This window comes from Arachis stenosperma, chromosome 4 (genome assembly GCF_014773155.1).
Source record: "Arachis stenosperma cultivar V10309 chromosome 4, arast.V10309.gnm1.PFL2, whole genome shotgun sequence".
Lineage (NCBI taxonomy): Eukaryota > Viridiplantae > Streptophyta > Magnoliopsida > Fabales > Fabaceae > Arachis > Arachis stenosperma.
The window spans coordinates 30,293,178-30,313,739 of record NC_080380.1 but is presented as its reverse complement, the minus strand read 5'-3'; the positions used below and the strand labels follow the sequence as shown (position 1 = coordinate 30,313,739).

At 31.8% G+C, this 20,562-nt stretch overlaps 3 protein-coding genes across 4 annotated transcripts; 2 read left to right on the top strand and 1 right to left on the bottom strand.

Moving 5' to 3' along the window:
- Window positions 1-4,264: 4,264 nt before the first annotated feature.
- Window positions 4,265-9,681, bottom strand: LOC130976145 (protein FAR-RED IMPAIRED RESPONSE 1-like). 2 transcript variants are annotated; one of them, XM_057900913.1, is made up of 6 exons: window positions 9,454-9,630; window positions 7,531-7,611; window positions 6,356-7,080; window positions 5,800-6,203; window positions 4,777-5,651; window positions 4,265-4,691 (listed from the first exon to the last, which is right to left on the bottom strand). In XM_057900913.1, the coding sequence occupies exons 3-6, from the start codon at window positions 6,733-6,735 to the stop codon at window positions 4,575-4,577; spliced, it is 1,776 nt and encodes a 591-aa protein (XP_057756896.1). In that variant the 5' UTR covers window positions 6,736-7,080; window positions 7,531-7,611; window positions 9,454-9,630; the 3' UTR covers window positions 4,265-4,574. The 2 variants fall into 2 exon arrangements, with proteins under 2 accessions (XP_057756896.1, XP_057756895.1); XM_057900912.1 differs by lacking the exon at window positions 7,531-7,611 and having other exon boundaries at window positions 9,454-9,681.
- Window positions 8,166-10,717, top strand: LOC130976146 (G-type lectin S-receptor-like serine/threonine-protein kinase At5g24080). The gene is made up of 2 exons (XM_057900914.1): window positions 8,166-8,583; window positions 9,388-10,717. The coding sequence occupies exons 1-2, from the start codon at window positions 8,499-8,501 to the stop codon at window positions 10,611-10,613; spliced, it is 1,311 nt and encodes a 436-aa protein (XP_057756897.1). The 5' UTR covers window positions 8,166-8,498; the 3' UTR covers window positions 10,614-10,717.
- Window positions 10,718-17,908: 7,191 nt separating this feature from the next.
- Window positions 17,909-20,284, top strand: LOC130974837 (uncharacterized). The gene is made up of 2 exons (XM_057899683.1): window positions 17,909-18,494; window positions 18,546-20,284. The coding sequence occupies exons 1-2, from the start codon at window positions 17,909-17,911 to the stop codon at window positions 20,282-20,284; spliced, it is 2,325 nt and encodes a 774-aa protein (XP_057755666.1).
- Window positions 20,285-20,562: the final 278 nt, after the last annotated feature.

Sequence of the window (20,562 nt, the reverse complement as noted above, 5' to 3'; positions counted from 1 at the left end):
TAAACTTTTTTTTTAAAATAGTTTAAATAATAAATGTCTATATTAAAAGTAATTTATAAACAAGTTATTTTGTATTTAGGTTTTTAGTTCTAAAAATACTTATTTTAAAAAAATGTAATAAAAAACTTTTTATTATGAGAGAAGTCATTTTTTTTACTTATCTATCAACTTCTAAATAATTTTTTAGAAAGTTACAATTTAATTTTAAAAATTGTATCAAACATTAATACTACTACTTTTTATAAGTCAAAAATTAAAAAAATTACTTTTAAAACCTCTGAAACGGATTTTTTTTTTTTTGGTATGACTCTGAAACGGATTCTAACACATGAATTTCTAATAACTCCACTCACCTATTTGTTCTGAATTGCCATAGTTGCTGAAGGCCATTGAAGAACCAGCGAGCTTGAACACTGCTGAGACGGGCTAAATCGGCCGGACGAGTATTAAGGCCTTACTGACTAACAACTTCTTGCGGTCGTTACACGTTCCGCGTGAAGAGGTTTTACCGTTTTAGTTAGCCGAATCTTCCTTCGATGATATGCAAGAAAAATGTCGAGGATGAATACATTTTATTAATACTAATCAATATTTTCAATAGTCACAAGAAAATCAATATTTTAAATTAATATTTTATTTTCAAATTATTAATATTTAAAATATTAATTAAATATTAATAAAAAATAACAAATTTTAGAAAAAATATCGCTTTCCTCTTTTTTGAGATGTTAAATGATATTTCTCTCCCCTCTATTTATAAAATGTATATTCCTTTTCTTATAACTTTTAAAAAATCTCATCTTTAATCTATTTTAAATTTTTTGTGTTAACTAATGTTAACTTTATCTATTTTTTTAAAAAAAAATTATTTTTTATAAAAATACCCTTTAACTAAAATTTTAGCTTTTTGTCATTAAATTTTGCTTAGCAAAATACTCTTTAATAAATTATTTTTTATTAATTAATTATATTTTTACTAAAATATTTTTTAAAAAATAATAATTAAATTATTTTTTTACAATATCCTTCAATGATTTTTTAATTATTAAATTATAATTTTACCAAAATTTTTGTTAATAATTATTTTTATATTTTACTATTAATTTTTTCGTATCAATATATATTATTTTAATATTAAATAAAAAAATCTTACTATTGTTAATATGTATAACAATTAATATATATTTATATTGAAAAATAATCTTACTAAGAATTTTTATTTAATGTTAAAATAATATATATTAATATCATAAAATTAATAGTAAAATATAAAAAATTGTTAAAAAAATTTTTGTAAAATTATAATTTAATAATTAAAAAATTGTTAAAGGGTATCTTAGAAAAAAATTTTAATTATTAAATTTTTTTAAAAATATTTTGATAAAAATACAATTTAATGAATAAAAGAATAATTTATCAAAGAGTATTTTGGTTAGCAAAATTTAATGATAAAAAATAAAATTTTTGCTAAAAGATATTTTTATAAAAAATAATTTATTTTTTCTTGAAAAATGAATAAAGTTAACATTAATTAACACAAAAAATTTAAAACGGATTAAGGAGGAAGTTTTTTAAAAGTTATAAGGGAGAGGAATATAAATTTTATAAATAGAGGGGAGAAGAGTGTCATTTTAGTATCTCGTAGGGGAGGGGAATGATATTTTCTCTAAATTTTATTAATCATTTATACATGATATTTGTATATTAAAATCAGTTACTAATATACTTGTATATAAATACATGTGTAGTTTAATTTATTTTTAATATGTATATATATTTCAATATATATTTATATGGTGGTTGACTTTGATGGCTGATTTTAATTTACACGTAACATAATTGTTATTTTTTATATGATAAATATGGAAAGTAAATTCTGTTAATTTTTTATTATTTGATATTTTTTACATATCTTTTTGTTTTATTTAAAAAATGTAAAAATAAACAATTATATTTTACAACACAATTGATAAAAGAAAATTGAAAACATCTATTTTCGTAAACAGGTGGTTTAAACTTTAAAGTAATTTCTCCTACTTTTGATGAAGCTGCGGGATAGAGGTTTCTCTTATATTTAATTTATTTATTGAGTCAAACCCAAAGGCAAAAGTTCTCAACACAACATTGCATTGTATTATTCAAATAATTCAATGGGGACTGTTACACATACAAACAAAAAAGGCCTACAAGTGTTACAAGTTGGCCCAATCCAAGATAAAGACACGCGCACTCACTCCCTTTGAATGGAGCGTCAGTGCCACGCGCATAACTCAACCGTTACGCTTCGCAAAAGGCGCTCGTTATGGCGCACTCTTCCACTTCTCCTTCGAACAAAACACAAACCTTCAAACTTCGAGTAACATTCCAAACCGAAAAGATATAACTCGTCGCAGAGATTAGCAGAAACCATCAACAAAAGATAGAACTCTCGATCAACAATTTCAAGAGAAAACAAAGAAATATTACTCAAGGTACGTTACTATTTTACTCATCTTGTAGATTTTTCACATTTCAAAATCGAAGAACTAGGTTTTACTGTTCTTCTACGTTCTTCTAGGTTTTACTGTTATTCTTGTTCTATCTCTCATTTTACTGTTTTTAATATTCTTCTTGTTCTACGTTTTAATGTTCTTCGTGGTTCTAGGTTTTACTGTTCTTCTTAGTTATTCTACGCTTTACTGATCTTTTTGTTCTAGTTCTTCTCGTAACTGATTTTTAGGAGTATATTGCGTAATTTGTTGGGTATATATGGCATAATTTGTTGGATGTAAATTTTTGAACTGATATAGTGTAATATAATCAACTGTTGCAACTATTCTGATATTTTTTGTCCTTGTAATATTGGTTGTTCTTGGGTGTATATTGCATAATTTAGTGGGTGTATATGGAGTAACTTGTTAGGTGTATATGGCATAAATTGTTGGGTGTATCTGATTCATATCTATGGGTGCATCTGACTGATATATATGGGTGTATCTGAATCATATCTATGGGTGTATCTGAATCATATCTATGGGTGTAAGAACAATCAGTTTTAACTTCGCATCCATATGTAAGTTTTCATTTGTAAAATTTGTTAGTACCGTTCTTTACTTATATGCCAAATAAAATAACACACTGTTGAAATATGGCAATCCTTCAGATTTTTGCACCTGTTTGCCACGCGGACCATTGGTGGTTATCGGTGATTGATACAAGAAAGCGGAGATTTCATATACTTGACCCGCTACACAAGAAAGCTCCAAGCGATCAGAGAAAGCAGCTTAATAAATTCACTGTAAGTTGGCTCTGTGTTCTCCTTTGGGTGTATTTTGTGGTACCATTTGGGTGTATTTTGTGGTACCATTTGGGTGTATTTTGTTAATCAAATTGGGTGTATGTTGTTTATTCAGTTGGTTGTATCTTGTGCATTCATTTGGGTGTATTTTATATCTTTAGTATGTTCTAAATAATCATTGTTTGCATTCATTTGGGTGTATTTCATTCGGGTGTATTACTGATTTGTTTTGGTATTTAAGGGATATGTAATTTCAAGAATGAGAGCATATGTTGGCGGGGAACCTCTGAGGAAAGGCGAGAAGGAGAAGGAAATTAAAGCATCATACGTTAAGATATCAGGCCAAAAATCAACGTATAAATTTGTGACTCTAAACATTAAACTTTCCTAAATGAGATTCGTAATTTATTTTCTTCATTTCAGATATGACTGCGCTATCTACGTTATGAAGTGGCTTGAGTTAATTGAGCCGGAAAACATTAAAAAGGGAAAGTATGAATGGGATAATTGAAAACAGGTAACTGTCTTTAGAACTATATAACTCTGTATTACTTTACTGAATTAATATTGCTGTTTAAACAGAATATACTTTTTAATTGTAGGACGAGGTGGACCACTATAGAGTGGAGTATGCTTCGCGGATACTATTCAATGAAATGAGTAAAGAGAGAGATGAAGCAATTAGAGCGAGTAATGTAATAAGACTGTCGAAGCCATCCTCCGTATTATTGAGTCCGTTTTGTCAGATAAATTCTACTGATATAGAAAATGTGTAATCCAACTGCTAGCTAGTTTGTAAATTGAACAAATGCTGTAAAAACTTGCCATTTATAAACAACTTCTATTCAATGAAATTTTTTTCCATAGTTAAACTATATGTGCTGTTAAACTGTCTGTGCTGTATTCAAAAGCTGTATTACAGGTGGTTAAATATGAAGGAAAACATCAAGGCAGATCTAAACACAAATTATAAATTTTACACCCAACGGAAGTTTAATATACACCCAAGATTGCTTAAAATATACACCCAAACTGTTTGTGCTGTTAAATTGTCTGTGCTGTATTCAAAATGTATGAATTACACGTACTAAAATATGAAGAAAAATATCAAATCAAATATACACCCATAACCTGCGATTTTTTAAACCCAAATAAAGTTGAATATACACCCTGAAATCTATCCCCCCATGATGCTTTGAGACTAAAACCTTGAACCCTAAACACTTAAAATGTAAAATGTGAATTCACAAAAATACACCCAAGAGAAACAGTGCTTTTACACCCATATTCTGTAAAACTATACACCCAAAGAGTTATCCCCTGCTGCTGGTACCGTAAACTGATAATTCATAACATGTCCTTGATATTGGCTGGAATTTGAATGCAACACTGATGCAGCATCAAACAGGTTTATCTGAATATAACACTCACATATTAGCTAAACTATTAACGAGAAAAATAAACTCAATCACCACAAATTTAAAGAACATTACTTTTACCTCGCTTAAAACTTTCATTTTCTTCTTCTTTGTGGCATTTGCAATCTGTTTGTCCAACTTTGAACCTAGCCTATTTTTTGGACGTCCTCTTGTTCGGATCCTTGGCGGGCTTCGAAGCTCGTTAACGGATTCCAAGTTGGCGTCTTCGTGGGATAAAGAAGATGTCCCCTTCCTTTTGGCTTTTAATGATTCCATCTCAGCCATGACGTTATCGTATGCACGGTGCAGAATTACAGTCAGCTTCTCCGATTCGGATGCAAATTCGCAAATATTTTGCGAACGAAAAACCAATTGGTCAAACCTCTTGCTTCTTGGCTCCATCAGTGGCTCGTCATGGCTGCTCTTGATGTGTGTGTGTCGCCTCTTTACCTTCTTGCTCCATCGTTCTAGTATATATCTAGGTGACACCTGGCTTACTTGTTCAAAGCTTAACACGCTTAATGCGTGACGACACAGTATCCCTCTCGACTCGAATAATAAGCATTGGCATTTTACCTCGGCTGCAACTGAGTCGTAAGTAACCACAAACTTGTTGAATATTGAGCTGGAAACTTGTTCTCCAACTTCGTATACTGAATAGCCTAGAGCGGAATTCGTTAATCTGGTGATGCAATTCGCCTTTCCTCTGAATTGCGCTTGGACTTCCCTAAACTTTTGATGAGTGTACACATCTTGAAACTGAACTTCAATGGAGGATTTGGTTGCACACGGTATGACCGTATGAAAATCTGTAGCATCTGATTCTCTCTCTGCTTGCTCCCTGCTTCCGAGGCAATTATCGTATTGTTTGACGAACTGAATAAGCGAGCTGTTCTGGGTGATAAACTTGTTAAAAAATGAATGCATGCTCTCGCTCCTTTGTGTGCTTCTCATCCCTGCCCAGAAGTGGTGATCCAGATAGATAGGAACTCATATATGACGGTCTTCATACAGATCAGCAGAATACACCCAAACACAGACTATAAATACACCCGAAAAAACATGCAATTTATACCTTTGCTGCAGATTTTAAACAAACATTACCTGAAAGCCACTTGTTCTCCACAAGACCAAAATTCAGCAGAAAATCATTCCAATTCCTATCGAATGAGTCTTTGCTATGAGAGTTAAAAACAACTTGGCTCATTTCTTGTTCAATATCTGCATGTCCCTTGTAACCGTTTAATTTGCTTGAAATCTTCTTCATGATGTGCCAAATACACCAACAGTAAATTGTTGTTGGCATACAGGCCTCTAAAGCCCTTTTAATTGATGCGCATTGATCGGTGAGAAACCCTTTGGGAGCGTTTCCTCCCATGCAACGAAGCCAACATTGAAATAACCATTTGAATGATTCAATTTCTTTGTTTTTCATCAAAGAGCATCCGAGAAGTGTTGACTGACCGTGGTGATTCACCCCGACAAAAGAACCACAGACCAAATTATACCTGAAACAAATTACCATAGTGCAGAATGCAAAATCATTAGGTACACCCCAACACATGCTTCGTATACACCCAAAAAACAGCCAATATACAACTCTGCTGCGGATTCATAAAAATACATTAATTTAGCATCATAAACAGGGGCAGTTTGTTACCTGTTTGTATTGTAGGTGGTGTCAAATGAAATGACATCTCCGAAATACTCAAAGGCAGCTCTACTTCTTGCATCGGCCCAAAAAGCCAGCTTAATCGATTGATCCTCCTCGAGTTCAAGCTCAAAAAAGAAATTCTTATTCTTCTCTTTCATTCTTAACAAATATTTCCCGAATTCCTTTGCATCTTCTTGTTCAGAAACATTCCGCACTTCCCTGGTAATGTAATTCCTCACGTCCTTTTCGATAAAATTTAACTCGCGGTGACCCCCGGTAGCCGCAACAAATGATTGGTAGATTTTGCTTGGTCTGATACCGGCCTCCTCGTTATTCTCTATTGTACGACGAATGGACATGCTTAGTTCTCTGTGCTGTTTGAGCATCTCTGCTTTACTTGGACAGCAGGGGTGTGAATGATCCAGCACAACCTTTGAAATGATCCAAGCACCAACATCCTTATATGTGTATATATAAATTCTTGCAGGACAGTTTAAACCGGCTGTCAGATTCGTCTTCTCGGTCGGAGATATTTTAGATTTTCATTTTCCCTCTCTGCTACATGTAATCAATTGATTCTTAATCTCGTTTTCCTTTCTATTTGTGCTCCGAACTCTTGTAGAAAAACCTGCAACCTTGGCGTAGTTCCTGTAAATTTTTTCAGCATCTTCAAGGGTGGTAAAGGTCATTCCAACCTTCGGAATAAACTGGTCATCAACAACAGAGAGAGGCTGCAGAATACACCATGTCAAAAACTATAAATACACCCAACTATTGCAAATATAATACACCCGAATGGCACCAACTCAACTAAAATGAAAATAAAAGCCATAAGTTGTAAACACACATGCTGCACAATACACCGTCACAAAAAACAAAAAACACACCCAATCATGTCTGATATAATACACCCGAACGACAACAACAGCTAAAATAACAGAAAAAGCCATAAATGTAAATACACCCACACTACCGAAACAAATACACCCAAAAAAGTTTTGATCTACACCCGAGCGTCTGCTATAAATTCCAGATAATCAATCAAAACTAATACATTACATTCAATCCACAGATTTATGTTGACGCGTTAGTCTCACAGTCAATGTTCACGAATTATTCAGCTACACAATGCTATACAAATTACTACAACAAAATTCAGAGTAAACATATGTAAATCAAACCTCAGAAACTTCGTTAGATTCAAATTCATAATCCACTTCGCCCTGATTCAGCTAAGAATCTGACGTTGAATCAACCATTATCTTCAAAACGAATCCAAACTTTGATTTCAATAAACAAAAACGAGAAGAAGAAGAAGAAGAAGAACGAGAAGAAGAAGAAGAAGAAGAAGGAGAAGAATGAAGAACGAAACAAATCTAGAAATAAGGAGAGAAGAACGAGAAGAAGAAGAACGAGAAGAAGAACGAAGAAAGAAAACAAATCTTTTAAATTTGGTAGTTATATAGCGCATGTATTGGACGTAGGGTTGCAGCGCATTTTGAGGGTTTATTGGTTAATGAACTTGTAAAGCATATGCAGAGCTTTTCTGTAATTCAATATGCAGAGAATCATGTTATAATTCCATTTAACTTCTGAGGAGCTCTTTCCGAAGGTGAGACTTGTATTCTCCTTGTCACGAGGGTATTACTCTCCTCTCTCTATTTACAGAAACATAGTAGTCAAGCTGCTTCCTTTTGTTGTTTCTTTCTTTGTTGATATATATATTTTTTTACTTAAAAATATTTTATGTCAACTGATGTCATGAAACCATTCTATGTCTCTAATATCAGCACTTATATTTTTCAACTCTTTTATATCGGTACTATATTTCATAAATTTTAAAATTCCGATACCCTACAATTTCAACTTTCAAAGTCTATTTTAAAGTCTAATTCTGTTATTTTTTTATTTTTTAAATTTACCAATTTATCTGCATCTATTACTATAGATAAATTAGACTAATCTGGTTCTCTGTGTAGAAATTTCAGAGAGGAGTATTAGAATTTCAGCAAGAAGTCTTTAATTTCGTTCCAATCCATCCCAATATATACTGAACGTGGGAGATTGAATATAAATTATTCCACAACGTACTTTGCTGCTTCTAGCATTTGTTCCTCACTATCACAGTTACATTTAGTTTCAAGCTCTTATGGCGAGCACGCCGGACAACTCATGGGCAACGGATCTAGCGCGGCCCACTTTTGTAGTTGTAAATTTTTCTATCGCCGGCGGAGGTAGGATTTTAACCTGTGATAAGATATCTTCTTTTTTTATTATTGTATACTGTTGGTTTAAAAGAGAGTTTTTCATGTAAAATTAAATATGCACTTTTTGGTTTTTCATATGATTTAAAGGGTTTTGATAATTAAGAACAAATTTTATATAAATATAAAAAATTAATTATATATTATACGTTTCTGTATATTTATGCATGTTAAAATAATTAGTGATTAAGAATAATTAAATCTGCTTTTGTAGAATAATCATATCTGCAAAAATCGAATAATCAAATTTTTTTATATTAATATATTAAAATTTGTTATGAATATCAAATACGTATATTTGTATGATAGATAGTTGATTGATGATTAATTTTTAATGTACATAAGTAGTTGAACTAAGAATACTCGAATAAATAAAAATATTTTACAGAAATGATTTTTCTTTACATTTAATATCATTAAAAATATAAAAAGCTGTAAGTTTTTTTATATAAAATTAGAATTTAATTTTAATACAACTACAGTTTAAAGAGTTTTACACAATCCTGCAATCACATTAGTTCTTTTAAATGACTATTCATGTGGTGAATATAAAAAATACTTATTTTTACTAATATGACTTTACATAATTAGATGCATACGAAATTATTTTACACCGACATAGCATTAATTCATAAAATTATTTTACTTTTCTAATCTTAACAATATCCATACAAATATTAGTACTGGCTTTTGATGCAATTAAATCAGTAAGAAAAATGCTAATATGGTTCATTGTTACTTTTTTGTTTCTAATTGATGGCAAAAACATTGCAGTTATGGCGTTGGGCGTCCTAGTGAGTTTGTATTTAAAATGCCGCCGAAGTTTGAAGAAGGACATACCTAAGTTCCAGACGCATCACCAGCAACAACCACAATTTGCTACGCTCACTATAGAAAAATTCTTGAATGATATCGAAAGGGAGAAGCCAGTAAGATTCACTGATCAGCAGTTACAAATTGCAACCGATAACTACTCTAATTTGTTGGGGTCAGGAGGTTTCGGTGCTGTTTACAAAGGGATTTTCAATGGCGCCATGGTAGCCGTGAAGGTCCTGCATGGAAATTGTGACAAAAGAAGTCAAGCCCAGTTTATGGCAGAAATGGGAACACTTGGTAAAATCCACCATTTCAATCTTGTTCGGTTATATGGCTTTTGTTTTGAAGAAAACTTGACAGCATTGGTTTATGAGTACATGGGAAATGGATCTCTTGACAAGTATTTGTTAAAAGAAAACAAGACGTTAGGATTTGAAAAGCTTCATGAGATAGCGGTTGGAACTGCAAGAGGCATTGCTTATTTGCATGAAGACTGCCAACAAAGAATTATTCACTATGACATTAAACCGGCCAATATTTTATTGGACCGGAATTTCAATCCTAAGGTTGCGGATTTTGGTTTGGCAATGCTTTATAACAGGGATAACACTCATATATCTATGACCGGTGGAGGAGGAGGCAGGGGAACCCCCGGTTACGCTGCGCCGGAGCTATGGATGCCGTTCCCGGTGACTCACAAGTGCGATGTCTATAGCTTTGGAATGTTGTTGTTTGAGATCATAGGTCGGAGAAGAAATGTTGATAATAATGTTCCAGAAAGCCAAGAGTGGTTTCCAATGTGGGTTTGGAAAAAATTTGATGCTGGAGAATTACAGGATTCAACATTAGTGTCTGAATTATTGTTGGAGAAACATAAGGAGATGGTAGAAAGAACGGTTAAGGTAGCTTTGTGGTGTGTTCAGTATAAGCCAGGATTAAGGCCTATGATGAGTGCTGTCGTGAAAATGTTGGAAGGCTCTGAAGAAATTCCACAACCTTCGAATCCATTTCAATACTTGATGGACAATGGTTTCACTGCTGCTCATGATCATTCACCTCAAGATTCATCAAATACGTACACTACTAGTACAACTTCAAGTGGTAGTGTGATTGTGGTGGAATCCAATAATATTGTATCTACTACTCCAATCAAGAGTCATAATGAGATCGAATTGTTAGTCTAGCTAGTTAGGAGTGAAAAGGCTTTCCACAGCTTATTGATTAATTTGTAATTTTTTAATTTTTTCAATTTAATTATATTCCATTGTCAAACGAGTAAATTGATTCACATTTGTTTATCTTTAAAAGATTACTATTGACCAACTAAAACTTACAAGACCAAAATGATTCTTATAACTGCAAGAATCAAGGTAAGTTTAGCCTAAACTCGATCATAACGAAGACAAATTTCACCTTAGAGTTCTATGCAAACCTTTCTAATGATGATTGGGTCAATAAAAGGGACATATAGATATAGGAAAAGTCTTGGCCAGCAATTTTATTGAATTTTGGCCAGCATGTAACCAGTAGAGAAAGAAGAGTCATTGAATGAAATTTCACACAAATCTCACATCATTAAATCATTATTGATGGCTATTTGATGACTACCAATTACAAAAATTGCTGGCCCCCTAGCATTGCTCTAATAAAGAGGATCCGAATTCGAATCACATCTTCATCACTTTTAAAATTTTCATTCAAACAATTTGGTTGAACCAATTTTTTATCAGTTCTCATCGAATTTGACTTGTTCTCATCCTTAAATGATTCTACAACTAGATTGGGCTAGTTAAAAATTCGGTTCACTAATTTTTTGGTCAAACTAATGAATTCGATTCAGTTTTTATAATTATGCATCAAAGTAAACAATGTTATATATGGTAGTAAAAATAATTATCTTTTTAATTGATTGCATAAATTGTAATAAAAATCCGAATGTAATTGAATATTGTGTAAAATATTTTATAGTATCAGAATTTAGAATATTAAAATTAAAGTGTAAATTTAGGTACAGTTACTTTCATGTGAAGTTGATAATTAAGAGGTATAAATTATAATTTAGTTAAATCTATCAAATTATTTAAAAAAAATTTAATTATTAATTTCACGTAAGGTTAACTGTATTTAAATTTTTATCTAATATTAAACTCTAATTGATTATATAGAAAAATATTATATCTCTAATTTTAAAAAATACAAATGCGTGTTGGCTGGTGCCCCATCAATCGTTTTCATCTTTCCTTATCAGTTTTGATGGAATGACAATTCCGTTTAATGTTGAAATGTCGTTACTTATCAAGACGAAGGAAAAATTTCCAGGAATCCCAAATAAATTAATAATGTCTTCGGCGGAAGGTACCAGGCAGGACGGATTCAGAAATGATATTATGGGGCTAAAAATACATATAATATTAAAAATTATGTAAAAAAATTATATAATATAAGATGTATTACAAAAATATACCGACAGAGAATATATTTTAAAATAAAAAAAAAATATATGTATACTTTTTATTAATGAAGTGGTCAAATCTTCGTATCATAAAATTCACCAATAATAGAATTTGTGTCAAATTTTTTAGTAATTTTCTTTTCAATATAACTAAGAGACAATTAGTAAGAAATTCATCTTTTATTTTGTTTCTAAGTTATTTTTCACAATATTCATAGTTAAAAAAGATCTCTTAATTATAGCAGTTGAAACAGAGAAAATTAATACCAAATGAATAAAAAAAGACGGCCACAAAAAAAAAAAGAATTCACTTTAATTATGAGATTTGAAAATTTTTATTTAATTAAAAAATATTAGTAATAATATCTTTTAGATTTCTTTAATATTGTTACTTATTTTGTAGATATTAAAAATTATTAATATTTAAATTAGACTGAATTTTTATTTATATTAGACAAAATAATAAATAATTTTTTTAAAAAAATTAAATTATACATAATAACTTATTATTATTAAAAAAAATTGGAGGGCCGAGACGGCCGCTCGCGGCTTGTGTCCGTCCCTGGTACCAGGAAAGTTCAAAACCGAACAATAGTATTTGTCGTTGATTGGAATAACGCGTTTAATCAACATATGGAATAATGTCTTCGGCGGAAGGTACCAGGAAAGTTCAAAACCGAACAATAGTATTTGTCGTTTATTGGAATAACGCGTTTAATCAACATATGGAATAATGGAAACGGTATCAACGTATATAGTCTAGACACAAGATAATAGGGGTGTTCAAATCCAAACCGATCCAAATTAAACCGCTCATCTAATCAAATTCAAACCGAAACCGATTAAAACCGCACTAATTTGGATCTGATTGGATTTTATTTTTTACAAACCGCTGGATCGGATCGGATTTCGGATCTACTTTTCAAAACCGATCCAATCCAATCAAAACCGCACAATGTGCTATAATATTATTATTTTATTATTATATTTATAATTATACTTATAACATGTTTAATTTATTATATATTTTTATATTATTCATGTATTATTATTATTTAATAAATAGTTTATGTTCAAAATGTTATTTATTATTTATTTTAACTAACCTATAATTTTATTTCTATGTTATGTTATCGTTAACTTTTTAAGATATTGTTGAGACTTATTATGTCATTGTTAATTATTTAAAATTTGATGTTAAGACTTGTTATATGTATTTAATTTTTTTAATTTACAAAACCGCAAATCCAATCCAATCCAAACCGCTTGAAATTAGATCGGATCGGATCGGATTTTTTTTAAAACATCATCCAATCCAAACCGCACCGCAAGTAAAATTAGTGTTCGGATCGGATGAGTTTTTGACTCAAAACCGATCCAAACCGCACCGCGAACACCCCTACAAGATAATGCTTCTCATTCATAAATCGCTATAAACATTGTACGTCAGAAAATTAGAGGAGTTGAATAGTGAAAATAAAGTAGAAATTTACGTGTAGTTATTTTAAAAATTAATATTTAAAAATAATTAATAATTTAATAAATTTAATTAAATTATAATTTAATATTTTTTAATTATTAACTATTTTATAATCAATTATTTTAAATTAGTGTAAATTTCTTGTGTTAGTTTTCTCCTCCGATCCTTTATTTGATTTTTTATTTCTAGTATCTTTTTATTTTTTCTTTTTCCTAATAATAAATATAAGACTATATCACAGTTAAATATAAAAACAAAAATCAGTTATATATAAGTTTAATTACTATGTATATGATAACTAAAAAAATTAGGCTATTGATAAATTTCTAAAATAATAATAATAATAATTTTAGATGCACTTCGTTCTTAACCCTAACTAATTTTTGACAAATTAGAGAATTATTAATTTTTGAACGAATGTTTTGTTAGCTAGTAACTAGTAATAATATCTTAAGTATTTATTTATTTTGGTCCTTAAAAAATTTTAGGTTAGACATTTTAGTTTTCAACTAAAATTAATTATTTGGTTGATTCCTAATAATTAATTTCATTAGTTACTTAGGTCCTCGACTCCATCAACTCTAACAGAAAATAAAATAATCCATAACAACTCTAACAGGGGACAAAATGATCCCTGACCTTCTCTGTACAGAAACGACACGGTTCTCTTGTAATTTTCATCATGTCTCGCATAATATTAACAGTTTAACACTGTAACTTCAAGTTACACAATATACACTCTGCAACTTCAATGTTCATAAGAAAATCTTCAACTTGTTCTCAACCAATTTATACTAAAAAAACTAATGACTATGTCTCTCAAGTACTTGACATCTTCGACGGATCCCATGAATCTAGACAGCAAGTCTGATTTGTTAAGACCCGTCATCGTTGTCGCCATTTTCCTCCTCTTCTGTCCTATTATCTCCATGACCACATTGTCCACCACTCCGATCGCCTCCTTCAACTTCTCCTCCGAACCAATTTTCAGTAATCACTTCAGTTTCCATATGAGCGGCAACGGTGACATTGTTCGTTGTACTGATAGCTTGGATGCGATATCGAAGTTATCTACTAACTTGGACTCCGAAAAAGAAGAATTGAAATACTTGGGGTCCATTCCAAATGAGAATTTACATATGATGTCAAAGGAGAATCTTCTCATGATGTCTTAATGTCCAACAATTTATATTGTTTGCTAGAGAGTGGAGAAAGGCGTGCTCTTAGGATAGTTGTGGAACTTGATCTTGAAAATGTGGCGGACGTTGTCGAGGTTGGAGGTGATGCTGTTATCGAGGACGTGAAAGTGATTGCTTATAGTGAGTGAAGTACGGAGGAGGAGGGTGTACCAGTCACAGAGATTTAGGAAATATGTGATCCATGACATGTTGAGGTAGGTGCGACACGCGTGGTAGTTACACCATGGCTTGATTTTGGAATTAAAAAGGAGGAAGGAAAATATGAAAAAGAAGACTGTGAATATGAAGAAGGAGAGTACGAATGTTAAGATTGTTTAAGATATGATAAAAATTGGGGAAGAATAGTGTCATTTTCGAACAAAGGGGTTAGAGATCATTTTGTCTCCTGTTAGAGTTGTCAGGGATCATTTTGCCCACTGTCAATGTTGTCAGGGACCATTTTGTCTTCTGTTAGAGTTGACGGTGCCAAAGATCTAAGTGACTGATGTAATTAATTATTAGGGACCAATCGAGTAATTAATTTTAGTTGGAGACTAAAGTGTCTGACTCGAAATTCTTTGAAGACCAAAATGGGTATATACTCTAATATCTATCAAGGAAAAAAATTGGGTATGTCTAAAATGAGCACAACAATTATGTGTTTATTAAATATGCCATATTTATATAGACCATTAGATTTTATTAGATGAAAATCAAAGGCTAATATAAAAGAAGAGCATTGATGGACTCTAATAAATACAGAATATTCTAATACATAAAATAAATATTTTAAATGACAATACTTTAATACACAATACTTTAAATGGCAACAAAATATTTTATTTTTAAATAATTAAATATAAAATATATAAATATAAAATATATGAGTATTTTTTATTCATTAAGATTAATTATTATGTAAGAAATTTTTATAATATTAAAAAAATTATATTAAAATGATATTTTAAACTGTAACATAAAAATATAAAATAATTTAAATTTTATTTTATATTACTCGATAAATAATTAGATTATTATATTCAAAATTTATTAACTAACTACTATTAAAGATATTATTATATAATATAATTTTTCATCTAAATATTTTTAAAATATAATTTATTTAAAACATTATATATAATACATAAAAATATTAACTTTTTATTTTTTCAATTTTTTTAAAAAACGAAATAAATAATATAAATAGCATAATTCTAAATACATGCCTATCATATTATATATTTACTTATATTAGTAAGACCTAAACTAATCAAACTTACCTAATCAAAAAGATAAAATATATAAATACAAAAAATATAAATATTTTTATTCATTAAAATTAATTATTATGCAAAAAAATTTCTATACTATTAAAAAATTATATTAAAATAATATTTTAAACTGCAACAAAAAAATATAAAATAATTAAATTTTATTTTATATTATTTGATAAATAATTAAATTATTATATTCAATACTTATTAACTAATTACTTTTGTTAAAAATATTATTATATAATATAATCTTTTTTTATCAAATATTTGTTAAAATATAGTTTATTTAAAATATAATATATAATACCTGAAATGTTATTTTTTATTTAAAAAAGACTAAATAAATAATATGTATCAACTATATATATGTATCATATATGTATATAATAGTGACTGATATAGGATTTGTATATATTCTTTTATTTTTTAGACTCTCAAATATATATGCCATTTCATGACTCTCTTATTTATATATTTATTTTGTGATAATATTAAATAGATAATAATTTAAAATTATGTTTTAAATTTAACATTTATAGTTTTTTATATATAATATTTATAATTACATCTTTATAATAAGATCATTTTTTATTTTTTATTATTATTTTTAAATATTTTTTTATTTTTTTAGTTAATTTTTTTATTCTCTAACTCGACCAGACTTATATATATATACACAAAAAAATTAATATACAAATTTCTTTCACAATATTTTTCATCATATATAATTTATTAAAAATATATTTTGTTAAATTCAAGAGTAAAATATATAATTTTTAGTTTTAATTTAACAAATTTAACATGTTATCTAATTTTAATGTTTATTATATTATTATAATTATTTAATATATAAAAAGTTAATAAATAGTATATTATATATATATATATATATATATTAAAAAATTATCACATATTTTGTTATATAAAAGTGAAAGTTTTTTATTCTAAAAATATAAAATAGATAAATAAAAATATAAGTATTTTATATTTATTAGGATTGATTATTATGCAAGATAATTTTTATAATATTAAAAAATAATATTAAAATGATATTTTAAACTACAACATAAAAGTATAAAATAATTAAATTTTATTTTACATTATCCGACAAATAATTAAATTATTATATTTAAAATTTATTAACTAATTACTTTAATTTGTTAACTATATTATTATATAATATAATTGTTTATCAAAATATTTGTAAAAATAATATTTATTTAAAAAATTATATATAATACATGAAAATATTATTTTTTTAAATTTTTTTAAAAAAATTAAATAAATAATATAATTTATTTTTTTTAGACAAATTCATATATATATGCGTGTGTGTAATTATATATAATAACTGATTTGCATATTAATTAAGATAATATATAATATATATATTATTTTGGAATGCATGTTAATTAAGATAGTATATAGTACATATATTATTTTAGAAAAGCTATCAAAGGAAATAATGTATTTATGTGATTATATTTCTGTAATAGTCTAATTTTGTATTCAATTTTAATATTTTTAATTGCGTAAGTTTAATTAATTTAGGTTTTATTAAGGGCAATTTACTTAAATAAATAGAATGGGAGATTTCTTTACCTAAATGTGTAAAACTATTTGTAGTTACGTGCATGTGCAAAAAGCTATTTCTATGTAATCCGTGGCAACCCACCACGGTTTCAAAACGTGCATAAACCGTGGCAGGTCCCAGCGGTTTAGGAGCAAAAAATATAGAGTGTAAACCGTGGTAAGTCATCACGGTTTACGAAGGAAAAATGGCATGCATAAACCGTGGAGAGTCACCACGGTTTATGAGGAAAGTTGATTGCACATAAACCTTTGTGGGTTACCACGGTTTATGTAGGTAAATAATGGCCAGAAAACCTTGTAGGTTCCCACGGTTTACTATGACGGGAAGTCTATATATATGTGGGTGATTCAAACTCCATAAGAGATCATTCTCACAATGGCTAGTGAGGAAGAGAGTTTTCTTGCCCTAGTGCATTGCTCTGGAAAAATAAAAAAAAAAAGCAAAAGCCAAGGTGTGAAGTTTACAGACAGAGAACCACTAAGTATTTTTATCAGTTCGTCGATGAGTTTGTCAGATTTGAAGAACAGCATCTTGGAGAAGCTTGGCGTGTTGGGTAGCAAGTGGGTGAAGAAACTATTCTACAAGATTCCCATGGCGGTTGTCTCGATCGGTATTCAGTATGAAACCTTTGCGGTTAAGGCTGATAAAGATATTAGGGTTCTGTTCTACTGTGTAAGGAGTTTTCCGGAGATCAGAATCCATGAGTTGTTCGCGAAGTTGGAGGTTGGTGTCGATAGTTCTGGGGCATCCGCTCCAGTTCCTTGCCCAGCTGCCGCGGGTGGTGCATCTAGTTCGATGCCTGCGGTCAGACCGTATCTTCCGCCGGTTCAATCACCTTCGTTTGCGGCTGATTTAGACCGAACGGAGGTTGTTGGTTCTGTACCTTTGGAGAGTGCAGCAGTCATTGAGCCTCCCCACGTTGTGGGCACCGATGGTGGCCTCGTACCTTATATCGAAGACTTTGGTGGACCTGATCAAGTAGAGAATGCAATGTGTGACGATGAGTCTGACCAGGAGCCTGTTGATATCGATGGTGATAGCGACGATGACATAGATGGCGATCCACATGCGCAGCATCGGCCTTCAAGTTCTAGTTCTCATTAATACCCTCCACACTTCTCCACACTAAACTTGGAAGCTCTTGGTCAACAGGAAGACAGTGGTAACAGAGTGGGGGGATCTTCTATAGAATTTCAGATTGGGCAATCATTCCAGAGTAAAGATGAAGCTGTGCTGAGTGTAAAGGACTATAGCATCCGGCGAGGTGTTGAGTACAGAGTCATCGAATCGGATCATTTGAGGTATCATGGAAAATGCAAGGAATTCGGCAAGGGTTGTACTTGGTTGATTCGTGTAGCGCTTCGTGCACGAAAGGGGACTTGGGAGGTTAGGAGGTACAACGGGCCACACACATGCCTCGCAACTTCTATTTCAAGTGATCACCGTCAGCTGGATTACCACGTTATATGTGTGAGGATTCTTCCTATGGTTAGGGCCGATGCTGCGGTTACGGTAAAGGTACTTCAACAAGCGACAGAAGCTGATTACGGTTTCAGGGCTAGTTACAGGAAGGTTTGGATGGCTAAGCAGAAGGCAGTGGCACAAATATACGGAGATTGGGAAGAGTCTTACGCGGAGTTGCCACGTTGGATGCTAGGGATCCAGGTGACAATGCCGGGAACAATCACGGTGCTGAAGACGTCTCCTGTTCGGATTGGTGGTGGGGTTGATGAGTCCACGGTGTACTTTCACCAGCTTTTCTGGACATTTCCACCCTGTATCGAGGCATTCCGACATTGCAAGCCCCTCGTTAGTATTGATGGTACCCACTTGTATGGGAAGTATGGAGGGACGCTGCTGTTGGCGATAGCTCAGGACGGAAACTCGAACATCCTCCCGATAGCATTTGCCCTTGTGGAGGGCGAAAATGCAGAGTCGTGGTCATTCTTCTTGTCCAATCTCCGAGAGCATGTGACTCCTCAGGAGGGTATCCTTGTTATCTCTGACAGGCATAATGGGATCAAGGCAGCGCTTGAGGCACATGAGACTGGATGGCTTCCTCCTTGGGCTTTCCGGGCCTACTGTATAAGGCATGTGGCTGCAAATTTTGCCCTAACGTTCAAAGGTAAGGACTCAAGGAGGATGCTGGTGAATGCTGCCTACGCAAAGACTGAGGCAGAGTTTTACTACTGGTTCGACATCATGCGGACTGAGAATCCAGCAATGTGTGACTGGGCCAACCGTATGGAGTATGACAAATGGACCCAACATGAGGATGCTGGTCGACGGTTTGGGCACATGACCACAAACATCAGTGAATGTGTGAACTCCGTGCTAAAGGGAACTCGCAACCTGCCGGTCACATCATTGGTTAAGTCAACCTACGGGAGGCTTGCTCAGCTATTTGTGGTACGGGGACAGACAGCAGAGGCACAACTCGAATCTGGCCATGAATTCTGTCAGGCATTGGTCAAGGCTATTGATCGGAACCTAAGAGACTCTAGGTGCTTCACTGTGACATTATACGACAGGCATCAGTCCGAGTACACCGTCGCTGAGACAACACCAACGGGGACCTTCTCGCTAGGTAGCTATAGAGTTTCCCTTAAAGATCACCGATGCGACTGTGGCCACTTCCAGGCGCTGCATTATCCTTGTTGCCACGCCATTGTGTGTTGCGCCTACTCCCGACTTAACTGGGCGTCATATGTTCACGAGGTGTATCGTATGAGTGAGGTGTTCAACGTTTACAACCAGGGGTTTCTCCCACCTATCCCTGAAGGACTATGGCCTCCATACGCTGGGCCAACCATCATTCCTGACCCTAATATGCGGCGTGCAAAGGAAGGTCGTCCAAAGGCAACCAGGATCCGTTGAAGTATGGATCAGTCTCAGGAGAATCAGCCGAAGCGTTGTGGGCTATGCCGTCAGCCTGGGCATACGCGGAGGAACTGTCACCAGCGAAGACAAAGTGGTGGAGGGGATGCGTAGATCTCATGCCGTCTATGCTGTTTCAGTTGTTTCATGGTCTAGATAATGTTAGTAATGTATGGTTGGTTAAGTATGTAACTGTCAAGATGTTTCTTTAACACAAAAATTTCAGATGAATAAACTCCTGTTATTTAACCTGTTTGATTAAACCACTTTGGACATCT

Excerpts from the sequence above, each read along its gene's own strand:
- LOC130976145 (XM_057900912.1), bottom strand. The coding sequence starts at position 6,735 with ATGCTCAAACAGCACAGAGAACTAAGCATGTCCATTCGTCGTACAATA. Across the intron at positions 6,204-6,355 it reads ACCACCTACAATACAAACAG|GTATAATTTGGTCTGTGGTT; the intron begins GTAACAAACTGC and ends AATTTGTTTCAG. Across the intron at positions 5,652-5,799 it reads GGAGAACAAGTGGCTTTCAG|GGATGAGAAGCACACAAAGG; the intron begins GTAATGTTTGTT and ends ACTTCTGGGCAG.
- LOC130976146 (XM_057900914.1), top strand. The coding sequence starts at position 8,499 with ATGGCGAGCACGCCGGACAACTCATGGGCAACGGATCTAGCGCGGCCC. Across the intron at positions 8,584-9,387 it reads TTTTTCTATCGCCGGCGGAG|TTATGGCGTTGGGCGTCCTA; the intron begins GTAGGATTTTAA and ends AAAACATTGCAG.
- LOC130974837 (XM_057899683.1), top strand. The coding sequence starts at position 17,909 with ATGAGTTTGTCAGATTTGAAGAACAGCATCTTGGAGAAGCTTGGCGTG. Across the intron at positions 18,495-18,545 it reads TGCGCAGCATCGGCCTTCAA|CTCTTGGTCAACAGGAAGAC; the intron begins GTTCTAGTTCTC and ends TAAACTTGGAAG.